This window comes from Microcaecilia unicolor, chromosome 3 (assembly GCF_901765095.1).
Source record: "Microcaecilia unicolor chromosome 3, aMicUni1.1, whole genome shotgun sequence".
NCBI classification, from domain to species: Eukaryota; Metazoa; Chordata; class Amphibia; order Gymnophiona; family Siphonopidae; genus Microcaecilia; species Microcaecilia unicolor.
In genome coordinates, this window is record NC_044033.1 from 285,718,424 (window position 1) to 285,731,443 (window position 13,020).

Here is a 13,020-nt window from a genome sequence, read left to right on the forward strand (position 1 = left end):
TGTGTCTCTTTTCAATCGATATCCCCTCAGTATTTCTTCTTAATGCATCCTATCCTATCTACCCAGGATAAGCGGAGACCTCCCCACCTATCTAACTCCAGGAACAATTCTTGCAATTTAGGGGGGGGAAGTTCTCTCTAAATATATCACCAGCCTTTGAAGTCAGATTAACCCCCAAGTATCTAATATAACTGTGGGCCCATTTAAACGGGAAATCCGCTTGTAAAGGTAGTTGTAACTCAGGAGGTGTGTTAATAGGTAGTAACTCCAATTTCTGCATATTGATGTTAAAACCTGAAACCCCAGGCAGAGAGGTCTGTGGTCTAGTTAAGGTAAGAAGCACATCATCAGCAAACAACATAATTCTGGTATCCTGATGTCTCTCCTGAAATTCTTTGGGAGAGTTTGAAGGTAGTAGTGAGGGGGAAATCGATCTCGATACAAGCACATATTTATAAATCTACTAAACAAAAGGAGCAGGAACCCCTCCGAAGGGACACCACCTTGTAAGTGGTGGAGGGGCTTCCGTGTTTCAATGACTTAGAGGGCTATGTTGAGGGGTTACCCATATCAGACAGGCCTCTGAGGAGAAACCATACAAAGAGTGTCCCAAACTGGAGGATCCAAGATGGCATCGAGGGAGGACGTATGTTAGTTGAGTTCCCGTTTTACACCAGAATACCTGAGAATGGGGGAAAAAAAAGGCAAAGCCGTGGTGTTGTCCTCCTCGAACATGGCTGGGGCTCCCACCACTACTTTGGAGAGATTCGGGGTCATAACGTCGGGGATATCGGTTCCTGCTTCGGGGAACAGCAAGGCTTTATCGCCGAATCTCAGTGGAGAGGGAGTGCCCTGTTGGCATGACCTCTCCAAGACCCGGAAACAGTAACGCTTCGCTATGGAGGTCGACAGTGGAAATGCCCGAAGTGGGTTAGGATTCTCACGCGATCCGAGGAGGTCCTGGTGCAGCATTATCTTCGGATAAGAAACCAAATGGGGGATTGGAGAGTGAGCTCTTCCCCCTGAAGATATCTGGAGTGGTTTCTGTGAAGCCAAAAAATGTCATAATGGACGCACTATGGGAAGTGCTGCAGAGTGTGAATAATTCTCTTCTTCAGATGTCAAAAATTTTTCAGGAATAAATATGTGATTATATCAATACTTATCTAACAAAGTGGAAGTCCAAGATATAAAAATACTTTGATTACGGAAATGGTTTCTCTACGAAAATCAGTTAATCTGGTAATCCCTAAAACTTTGGGATCTGCAAGCACCTTACATGCAACCGACTCACGAAAAAGGACACACACTAGATATCATAACGAACAAATTCGAATCGGATTCAACTATCATGATCACGGACACAAGTTGGACACCTACACTATGGTCAGACCACCATAAAGCAAATGTCACTCTCTGCTGGCGAAAAACACACTTAAACACGACCAATAAACCCGAGCGAACAACATACACAAGAAAAATCAAGAAAAATCACATTTAACACCATTCATAAGCTCATGGAAACGTCTTACTTACCTATGAAAACTTGGAAGTAGAAAGGAAAAAACAACGGAAAATAAAGCAGGAATCAAGCAACGAGGCAGACACAACTCGCCAGTAGCCGTTGTGATCGAAAAATCACTCACGCGCCAATAAGGTCCGCTTAGAGAGTGACGTGTAGCTTACACACCCTGGACGAATGTCTATGATGTGTGACATGCGTACACTAGCCACGGTGATACTGTGGGTTTCCCGAATGAATATTGTGCGCATGCGTTTCCTACACCACTAGCGGGGATTTCACCAGATTAGCGATACTTTCATGCATCCGACTTTTGAATACCGTGCCGAACATTTGTGAGTTGTTTTTTTAGAGCATCCATCATTTTTTCTAAATCGGTAAGCTTGCTACGTGACTTTTACGTTTTCGGTTCTTTTACGTTTTGTTGATGCATCTCCCTCTCAGTCCTTGCAACTAGTCCCATTGTTTTAACTCCAAGACCCCACCCCAACGTTTTGTTTGTTTTCAATTTATTTCTCAAGTTTCTATATTGCCTTTTCTTGAAGGCTGTGAGGCAGTTTTCAGTAATAAAATGCACACAAAAGAATACAGCAGTTGTGAACAACTATGCTTTGCAATATTTATTTCTTGCCAGCTAAATGGCATTCCTTTTTTTTATAATTTTTTTGAATTTTTAGCCTTTAAGCTGCCTTATGTCTCCATGAAACACAGAATAGCATATTAAACAAACTATAAACCATAAGCTGTCTCATATTTATCCAAATTCTCCAGTTTCCTATATATCATTATTTTATCCTGCATAACGGCAGTCTGTGACCTCAAGTCAGTGTAGGCTTTGCGAAGCTTCATATTGAGGAATCAGGGCGGAAATCCAGGTAAGAAGGAAAAATAAGATTCAAGAGCAAAGTGAAAGCAAGTGAGAAGTGCCATCTTGGATCCTTTGCATGTATTTTTATGTGAAATGGCTCTTTCAGTGTACTTTCTGGCTTTTGCAGTAGGTTATTATTAGCTATGTTTTCATTGTATTTATGATTGTGTTATTGTATACCACCTTGAATAATGTGTGTCAGAAAAGACCATATATAAGATTTTATAAATAAATAAACATATACATAGATGTGAACTCTTGCATGTGTTACATGTATTGCACAAGTATTATCTTACTGGATTTCAAAGACCCAGCTGCACAGATTACAACTGGTACAAAATACAGCTATTAAACTTCTTTATAGTTGCCAGAAATTTGACCATGTAACTCCTCTTTTCTTAAAAGAGCTCTGGCTCTCCATTGTTTTAGAATACCTCTACTTAAGATGGAGAATACCTGATAAAATCTTTAGTTTTAAAGTCATAAAATTCAGTCCTCAGGTTCCCAGTATTTCTAGCAAATCATCTTATATTCTTTTCCCCACCAAAACTCTTTGTTCTCAGAAAAATGCATTATATATCCCATCTTGACACTACTCAAATTTTTGTTTCAGCATTTCAGCACCTTCTCTAAGGAATTCTCTGCCTCTTTATCACCAAATTTAAAACATTGCTAAAAGCTTTCTAGTTTTCTGCAGCATTCCAAACTCCCCTGCAGAACTGGTTGCTTCCACTACTGAATTATTCCTCCTCCCTGTATGACCTGCAACTACCAGTTGATGAGAGTTGCCTTACCTCCCTTTCATGATCGACCTTCCATATCTTCTCCTCTTGGAATACACTGCAATCTTTCCCTGTCCCATTTTCTTTCTGTATTACATTTTTTTTTAGTTCTTGTGCATTTGTACTGTTGATCCCCTACCCCTATTATTTTATTTTGGGATATTGTAAACTGCTTAAACTTTTTAAATTATAGGCAGTATATCAAATAAACTGAACCTTGAACCTATAGGTTTTCTAGATGTATTTAGATGGGAATGTTACTAATGGTACATTTTTATCATAGGACAGTAGAATCAACAAGCTATGACCTGTTGCTGAAGACAGATGATGACTGTTATGTTGATTTGGATAACATGTTTCAAAGGATAGTGCAAAAAAACCTGAAGAGGCCAAACATTTGGTGGGGAAAGTAAGTGTTTACAGGTTTTTATATATCTATATCATTTTATTAGTGCTAAATTTTTAAAGGTAGCTTCCATATATTATTTTTTACTAGTATAAAAGGCCCGTTTCGGTAGGCAATGAAACGGGCGCTAACAAGGTAATCCCCCCCCCCACTGCAGCGTCCCTCCTGTGTCCCCTACCCCCCTCCCCTGCAGCCACCCATCTGGTCTCAGGACCCCTTCCCCACCAATCCTCCTCTCCCCCTACAGCCACGCATGTGCAGCGGCCCTCCTCCCCCCTGGCCCCCCTGCAGCCACCCATGTCCAACGACCCTCCTCTCCTTTCCCCTTGCCCCCCTCCAGCCACCCATGTCCAGCGACCCTCCCCTCCCCCCTCGGTGCATCACCCAAGCCCCTCCACCCCGGCGCATCACCCAAGCCCCTACCCCCCCCCCCCCCCCCCCCCCCCCCCCCCCCGGGCACATCAACCCCCTCGCCACCCGCAGCCGCCAATACTGTCCGGCCGCTGCTGCGTCTCCTGTTGAGCAGCAGCAGCCGGTACAAAAAGAAAAAAGTCAAAAAAAGATTTTAAACCTGAAACACGGCTCCATAGACAGCCATCTGGCATTGGCTGTCGTCTCTACAGCCGCTCCTCCTCTCCCCTCTGACGTCGCTGAGCTCCTCCGGGGTCTTCCTGCAGGGGCAGTGACATGGAGGGGAGAGGAGGAGCGCCTGCAGAGATGACAGCCAATGCCAGATGGATGTCTATGGAGCCGCGTTTCAGGTTTTAAATCTTTTTTTGGCTCTTTACTTTTGTACTGGTCGCTGCTGCTCCACAGGAGAAGCAGCAGCGGCCGGACAGCGTACGTGGACAGGATGCTGGGCTCGATGGACCCTTGGTCTTTTCCCAGTATGACATTACTTATGTACTTATGTATTGGTGGCTGCGGGTGGCGAGGGGATTGATGTACCCGAGAGGGGGGGGGGGGGGGGTAGGGGCTTTGGTGATGCGTCGGGGGGGTAGGGGCTTAGGTGTTGCGCCGAGGGGGGGCACTGAGAGCTGATTCTAGGCAGGGGGAGGAGTAGGGAAACACGCTCCGCGTGTTTCTCTACTCCTCACCTTGCCTTGGAATCAGCTGTCAGTGACGTCACTGACGTCAGTGAGTTCTAAGCTGCCTAGCAGACCACCTCCGAGGGAGCCACGGTCCCAGGCACATTAGAACGTTGGAGGTGAGAATTATTATATAAGAAGATTTGGGAGGATTAAAGTAAGTGCACTGAAGATGCTTTAAATGCTGAATTGCTTTACAGAAGAAAGAAAATAAAATGAAGTGTTACCTAGGTAAAGTGGATGAAATGAAAAAGCATTCCATATACACCTCTAATATTTGAACTCCAGTCAGTACTCTAGCTCTGAGGATCAAGAGGCTTCACTCCTTCCAACTAGTCCCATTCTTTTAACTCAAAGACCCCACCCCAGTGTTTTATTTTTGTTTTAAATTTATTTCTCAGATTTCTATGTCATCTTTCCTTGAACGCTGTGAGGCAGTTTACAATAATAAAATGCACACAAAAAATAATACAGCAGTTATGAACAACCATGCTTTGCAGTGAGTTAATTACCTGTATCAGGTGTTCTTCAAGGGCAACATGATTTAAATCCTCACCAAATTCAAGCAACTTTAATGACAGATGTTCCCAACTTGGCTGGGGGGGGCTTATCTGAAGGGGTCTTGCTCAGGAAAGAATTCATCGGATAAACTTCCTGGAATTGAGAGTAATATGGAACACTCTAAAAGCTTTCAGAGATTATTCTGGTTCAAACAGACAACCAGGTGGCCATGTATTATATAAAGAAACAGGGAGAGACAAAGTCTTACCTCCTGTGTTGGGAAGCTCCCCTCAAATGGAAGCATGCCATTGGAGAGATGTGAACTAGAAACATAGAAACATGACGGCAGATAAAGGCCATAGGAGCGCATGATCTGGTGCAGGAGGTAATAGTGCTGGGGCCGCTTGATAACAGTGATCATGATATGATCGGATTTGATATTAGCTTTGAATTAAGTTTACATTGGAAGTCAAATACGTTAGCGTTTAACTTTAAAAAAGGAGACTATGATAAAATGAGAAGAACGGTGAAAAGAAAACTTAGAGGAGCGACTGCGAGGGTCAAAAATTTACATCAGGCATGGATGCTATTCAAAAACACCATCCTGGAAGCCCAGGCCAAATATATTCCGCGTATTAAAAAAGGAGGAAGGAAAACCAAACGACAGCCGGCGTGGTTAAAACGTGAGGTGAAGGAAGCTATTAGAGCTAAAAGAAAATCCTTCAGAAAATGGAAGAAGGAACTGACTGAAAATAATAACAACATAGTAACAGACGGCAGAAAAAGACCTGCACGGTCCATCCAGTCTGCCCAATAAGATAACTCATATGTGCTACTTTTTGTACTACCTTGATTTGTATCTGTCTTTTTCAGGGCACAGACCGTATAAGTCTACCCAGCACTAGCCCCGCCTCCCAACCACCAGCCCCGCCTCTGCCATCCAATGTCCGCTAAGCTAAGAAACGGCATAAGGAATGTCAAGTCAAATGCAAAGCGCTGATAAGGAAAGCTATGAGGGACTTCGCAAAAAGATTGCGTTGGAGGCAAAAACACATAGTAAAAATCTTTTTAGGTATATTAAAAGCAGGAAGCCGGCAAACAAATCGGTTGGACCGCTAGATGACCGAGGAGTAAAAGGGGCGATCAGGGAAGACAAAGCCGTAGCGGAGAGATTAAATGAATTCTTTGCTTCGGTCTTCACCGAGGAAGATTTGGGAGTGATACCGGTGCCGGAAATGGTATTCGAAGCTGACGAGTCGGAGAAACTTAATTCTCTGTAAACCTGGAGGATGTAATGGGACAGTTCTACAAACTGAAGAGTAGCAAATCTCCTGGACTGGATGGTATTCATCCCAGAGTACTGATAGAACTGAAAAATTACTCAGGAACCTTCTTCAATACCATAATGTATTCTTCTTTACACACATGGTATATACATATACCATGATCTGTTCCATTTATATTATGTTCCATGTATGTTACCATGAATGTATACACCTTAATGCAATACCTTCTGTAATCCTGTTAACCAGAAATGGCATCCGCCATTACGGCAAATGTAAGCCACATTGAGCCTGCAAATAGGTGGGAAAATGGGGGATACAAATGCTACAAATAAATAAAATAAATATTGTTAGAAATATGTAATTTATCCTTAAAATCGAGTGTGGTACCGGAAGACTGGAGGATGGCCAATGTAATGCCGATTTCTTAAAAAAGGTTCCAGAGGAGATCCAGGAAATTATAGACTGGTGAGTCTGACGTCGGTGCCGGGCAAAATGGTAGAGACTTATTATTAAGAGCAAAATTACAGAGCATATTCAGAAGCATGGATTAATGAGACAAAGTCAACATGGATTTAGTGAAGGGAAATCTTGCCTCACCAATCTATTACATTTCTTTGAAGGGGTGAACAAACATGTGGATAAGGTGAGCCGGTTGATATTGTGTATCTGGATTTTCAGAAGGCGTTTGACAAAGTACCTCATGAAAGACTCCAGAGGAAATTGGAGAGTCATGGGATAGGAGGTAGTGTTCTGTTGTGGATTAAAAACTGGTTAAAAGATAGAAAACAGAGAGTAGGGTTAAATGGTCAGTATTCTCAATGGAGAAGGGTAGTTAGTGGGGTTCCCCAGGGGTCTGTGTTGGGACTGCTGCTTTTTAACATATTTATAAATGACCTAGAGATGGGAGTAACTAGTGAGGTAATTACATTTGCTGATGACACAAAGTTATTCAAAGTCGTTAAATCGCAGGAGGATTGTGAAAAATTTCAAGAGGACCTTACGAGACTGGGCGTCTAAATGGCTGATGACGTTTAATGTGAGCAAGTGCAAAGTGATGCATTTGGGAAAGAGGAACCCGAATTATAGCTACATCATGCAAGGTTCCAAGTTAGGAGTCACGGACCAAGAAAGGGATCTAGGTGTCGTCGTTGATGATACGTTGAAACCTTCTGCTCAGTGTGCTGCTGCGGCTAAGAAAGCAAATAGAATGTTAGGTATTGTTAGGAAAGGAATGGAAAACAAAAATGAGGATGTTATAATGACCGCACCTCGAATATTGTGCTCAATTCTGGTTGCCGTATCTCAAAAAAGATATAGTGGAATTAGAAAAAGTGCAAAGAAAGGCAACGAAAATGATAAAGGGGATGGGACAACTTCACTATGAGGAAAGGCTAAAGCGGCTAGGGCTCTTCAGCTTGGAGAAAAGGTGGCTGAGGGGAGATAAGATAGAGGTCTATAAAATAATGAGTGGAGTTGAACGGGTAGATGTGAAACGTCTGTTCGCGCTTTCCAAAAATACTAGGACTAGAGGGCATGCGATGAAGATACAATGTAGTAAATTTAAAACAAATCAGAGTAAATTTTTCTTCACGCAATGTGTAATTAAACTCTGGAATTCATTGCCAGAGAATGTGGTAAAGGCGGTTTGCTTAGCGGAGTTTAAAAAACGTTTGGATGGCTTCCTAAAGGAAAAGTCTATAGACCGATATTAAATGGACTTGGGTAAAATCCACTATTTCTGGGATAAGCAGTATAAAATGTTTTGTACTTTTTGGGGATCTTGCCAGGTATTTGTGATCTGGATTGGCCACTGTTGGAAACAGGATGCTGGGTTTAATGGACCTTTGGTCTTTCGCAGTACGTCATAAGACCCATCCAGTCTGCCCATCCTCTGTAACCCCTAATTCTCCGAGGACAAGCAGGCTGCTTGTTTTCACATGTGGGTGACGTCCAACGGCAGCCCCAGGACCGGAGAATCTCCCTAGCAACAAAAGTTTGCTACCCTCGTGATTCCGTGCGCACTGCACATGTGCGACCATCTTCCCGCTCGAACGCGAGCGTGCTCGTCAGTCTTGTTTTTTCTGCGGCTCGGGACGCTGCTTTGCTGATTCTCAGCCCCAGAGTCCTTCTCGCTGTGGATTTTCCGTGTTTTCGCTGGTTTCGGCGCTTTTTTCCGAATCTACTCGGTTTTCTCTTTGAAAAAAAAAACTTTTCCTTTATTTTCTTCTTTGTTTCTGCTAAGTTTTGTTTCTTTTTCGTTAGCGGCCATTTTGGCCGCCTGTGCGGGTCTTTTTTCCCTTTTTTCTTGGTGTTCCTTTTTCAGGCACCATCGTGTTCGACCTCGCTAGCGTGATTTTTCCGCCCATGTCCTCGAAGCCTACCAGCAGTTTCAAAAAGTGCACTCGGTGCAGCCGGACAATTTCACTCACTGACAGACACGTATCATGTCTTCAGTGTTTGGGAGCTGACCATCGCCCCAACGCCTGTACGCTGTGCATCCAGTTAAAGAAGAGGACCCAGGCAGCGAGACTAGCTCAGTGGAACGTTCTGTTCGGAGCTAGGTCCGGTTTTTCGGTATCGATGGAGCCAGCGGTACCGAGGTCGTCACAGGTATCAATGTCGGTATCGGAGAGTGTATCGACGTCTGGAGCGCAGGTAATGGCTGTCCAGAAATCCCACGCTGGTAGCAGTGAACCATCGAGTGGGTCTCCACCTGCCTCGAGGGCTCCTGTTCTGCAGGCCCCCCCGGGATCGACCTCCTTCGGACCCGGCCCCAAGGGTACCGTTGGCATGCTTCGAGCGAAGGCTAAGAAGCATCGTCATTGGTCACTCTCCCGACACGGTACCGAGAGCTCCGGGACGCCGAAGGATTCGGCTCCCGAGAAGCGCTGACGCCAGGAGGATCGCTCGCCCTCCATTCAGGAGGTGTCAGTGCGCTCTTCTCCGGACAGCCCGGTACCGCCTCCGCACCCCAGGCAGCTTCTAGCATCGTCACCTGTACCGGCTCCTTTACCTTTCTCTACAGCCACTCTGAACGAGAGCCTCAGGGCCATTCTACCAGAGATTCTGGGAGAGCTGTTGCGACCATCTCCGGTATCCTCGGTGCTTGCGCCGTTGGTACAGTCTATTTCAGTACCGCAGGTGCTTGCGCCGTTGGTACCGTCGAGAGAGGCGACGGTAGACTCATTGCCCATGGTGTGGTCTCCGATGCAGGTACCGCCTGCCACCCAGGTAGACTCCCTGCCAGCATCGTTGGAGGAAGCTTCATCGCCTGCGGCACGGGAGTCTTCCTCTTGACACCATCATGGAGGAGATCATTCCTCGACGTCGAGGCGGGCCCGGCTTCAGACTGAAGTTCGTGAACTTATGTCTGATTCCGAAGGAGAGGACTCGTGGGTAGCAGAGGCAGACACCAGGTATTTCTCTGACTAGGAATCCTGTGGTCTTCCCTCTGATCCTACTCCCTCACTTCAGAGGAAGCTTTCTCCCCCGGAGAGTCTTTCCTTCTCCTCTTTTATTCGGGAAATGTCTACGGCCATTCCCTTCCCAGTGGAGACTGTGGATGAGCCCAGGGCTGAGATGTTCGAGGTCCTGGACTATCCATCACCTCTTAAGGAATCGTCCACTGTTCCTCTTCATAATGTCCTCAAACAGACATTGATGACGAACTGGGCGAAGCCACTATCTAATCCCCACATTCCCAAAAAGATTGAATCCCAGTATCGAATCCACGGGGATCCAGAGTTGATGAAGACCCAATTGCCTCATGACTCTGGTGTGGTGGATTTGGCCCTTAAGAAGGCCAAGAGTTCTAGGGATTACCCCACCAGTTTTTTTTAAGACTGTCTCCTTTTCAGCTCTGTAGAGGCCGCAGTATGTGCCTTCTTCAAGCCAATCCTGATCACCAATATTCTGTATATTAGGATGTGTTACCCAATATCATTACTTTTTCTGTCTTCGATTTCACAGGCAAATCTCAGTCAGAAGAGGGGAGGGTAATGATAGCCCTTCCCCTGCCACTGGTCATCCAAAAGCTCTCAAAGTTGGAGATTTGGTTCACCGGAAGTACTACATCCCTATTTAGGATCCTTCCAAATTAGTCAAATTGCAAGACCACACTTCCTGGGTCCACCTAAAAGACATCCGCATCTACAAGGCTCCTGATTCAGTCCCTTTTAAGCCATCCACACCAGCTCAGCAGTTACCACTGGTTCTGCAGCCTTCGCCACCACTTCAAGTTGATGGACTAAAAGAACATTATCCAACATTCCTCACTCCAGTGACCAAGCATCTGACAACTACGGACATTACCTTACAGGAAGAAACCACCTCACCTGAACGAAACATTGAACATCAAAGCGAGCCCACTACTGCACTTGCCATCCTTCCAGTGGAACCGTGTGACAAGTCCAGCTTTTTGCTCAGAAACTCAGAGCACCCCACAAGAGGACACTACTCTGTACTCCAAAAACAGTGTTGGGACTTGTTGTACCTATATTATTTGTGACTAACCTACTATACATTTGAAAAGACTCACAGGTTTCTTCAGTGTACATAGTAATAATCACAGGTATCCACCCTAGGTACCCCAACAGTTGACTGACCCTGTTTTAATTGAAACCCTATATCTTTTTAATTTTTTTTAATTCTATTATTTCTGACAATACGAATCATCATTTGTTTTGTTTTATTCATTACACCTGCCTGGCTATTAAATGGCTGGTACTCACTCTGATGAGCCCCTGAACGGTGCCTGTCCCACTCATCCCCTAAATTGGGACCCTGGAATGGATGATGATCCTGACTGGGGCCCTTTAACTAGATTCGATACTTTGTGTTATCCTTGTGTTAGAATACATGGGCTACTAGATCTAATAGGTCCGTGTTGGATAACTTTGAAATTTTCCAGGGATGTGGACAAATTAAAAAGTGGGTGGCATCCTTGGTTTTTTATCCTCTATTGCTGCTTTCAAGAGGGGTACTTGATTAATTTAAAGCCAGAAATCATTGTTATACTTACATTCCAAGTAATACTGACACTGATAGGTTCCATTATAAAGGCATTACAAGACCTTTTTGCCTTAGCCTACAAAATTAGCTACTAAATCAGGTGTTGATACTGTTGTCTGGTGCATTATTCCCTATGTTCAGAGGTTTGATTTAAGCCTCCTTGTTACTACTCTCAGTACAAGACAAACTACATTTCCACCATAAATGTAGGACCACTACTATTTATTTTACCTATTAATGCCTGTAATGCAAGTGTACCTCTTTTATTAAGGAAGATATTTATTCTGCTTATGCTGTTTAATTGAACTGTCATATGTTTCTTTCTAGTTTGTTACATTTTGCCAATTTGTATAGACAGGTTTAGATTGTTTTCTCTCCATTTTTAGACTGTTGTACCTTTCATCACTGGACTTCAAATAGTAACTAAAACACTATAACTCAACAGTGCCTTCATATACGATCTAGATCTATTACACTCAGAGTTTTGCCATTATCTTGCCCATAATTATAAGACTACTGCAGGTTAAGCAGCAGGCCCTTCATATATAATGTAGGCCTATGACACCCATAGCTTAGCCTTTGCAATATTTGTAATTATAATGCTCTTGAGTTTGCAGTAGTTATTCATTATTTGGCCAATATTAATCCTTCTTAAATGCTAAAATGAAATATTTCTGCCCTCTTAACACCAGTTTTAGCTATATTTACACATTCAAAGTTTGACTAATGATAAACTTTGATTGAAAAATTTCTTTCTCCCGCCTTCCAACATCAGCTTTGTAATCATGATATATTAATTAATTGCAATCATATACACTCAACCTTATTGATTCCATTGTATGGTACCTAGACTTCACTGACTTCACATATTTCCAAGTCTCGCTCCGCCCTAGAGGGGTGGGTGTAAGATAGTTAGGCCCCTTGGGTTGGTTATGATAAAAGGGGAAACCTAATGCTGCATTTCATCCAGCATATAATTATGCATCCACATACTGACTCTTGCTATTGCCTTGTCCCTTATTGTGCCAGAACACCCCTGTCACCTCATCCCTATACATTCCCCCCCACAGAACTCTTAACTCTGGAAAGGACGGCCACACCCACTAGTAGTTATGTGTGCCGGCAAGAGGGGAATGAAGAGTTATGCTAGCCAATGGCCCAGGCTAAGAGCTAGGCCTTTTGAAATCCAAAAATCACCTCTGATACAAAAGATATTTCACTGCAGCACAAGCTGAAATGAGTTCCCAGAGACCTAGCTTGTAAAAATCAGAGATCACCTTTGACACAGTTACGTTTCACTGTAGCAAGTGCTGAGCTGGCAAGAGAGGGGGCATTTGCTCTTGTCCACAATCCTGAGACTGGCACCTGCAAGACGTCATGAGCAAGAGTTGCTATGGTTATAGTACTGGGTCAGCTGCACCCCGGGTGAGAGCATCCAAAGGGGGGCTAGGGAAAAGTTTTGGGAACATGCAAAGTCATCTCACAAGATGCACTCTGAACTTATCTTGTTTATACTTAGAGCTTGAGAATATGTGAAGTCATTTTGATCAGCTGATA

The 13,020-nt window shown here is 44.0% G+C and overlaps 1 protein-coding gene across 4 annotated transcripts in view; it reads left to right on the plus strand.

The window, feature by feature from the left end:
* The window catches only part of B3GALNT2 (beta-1,3-N-acetylgalactosaminyltransferase 2), a 362,190-nt gene that overhangs the window by 297,326 nt on the left and 51,844 nt on the right, over positions 1 to 13,020 (plus strand). For 3 of the 4 annotated variants that reach the window (XM_030198137.1, XM_030198139.1, XM_030198138.1), the window contains one exon: positions 3,456 to 3,581. In XM_030198137.1, coding sequence (XP_030053997.1) covers positions 3,456 to 3,581 — 126 coding nt within the window. Of the gene's footprint in view, positions 1 to 3,455; positions 3,582 to 10,422; positions 11,012 to 13,020 lie in introns of those variants that run through there. The other variant, XM_030198140.1, reaches the window with a different exon arrangement.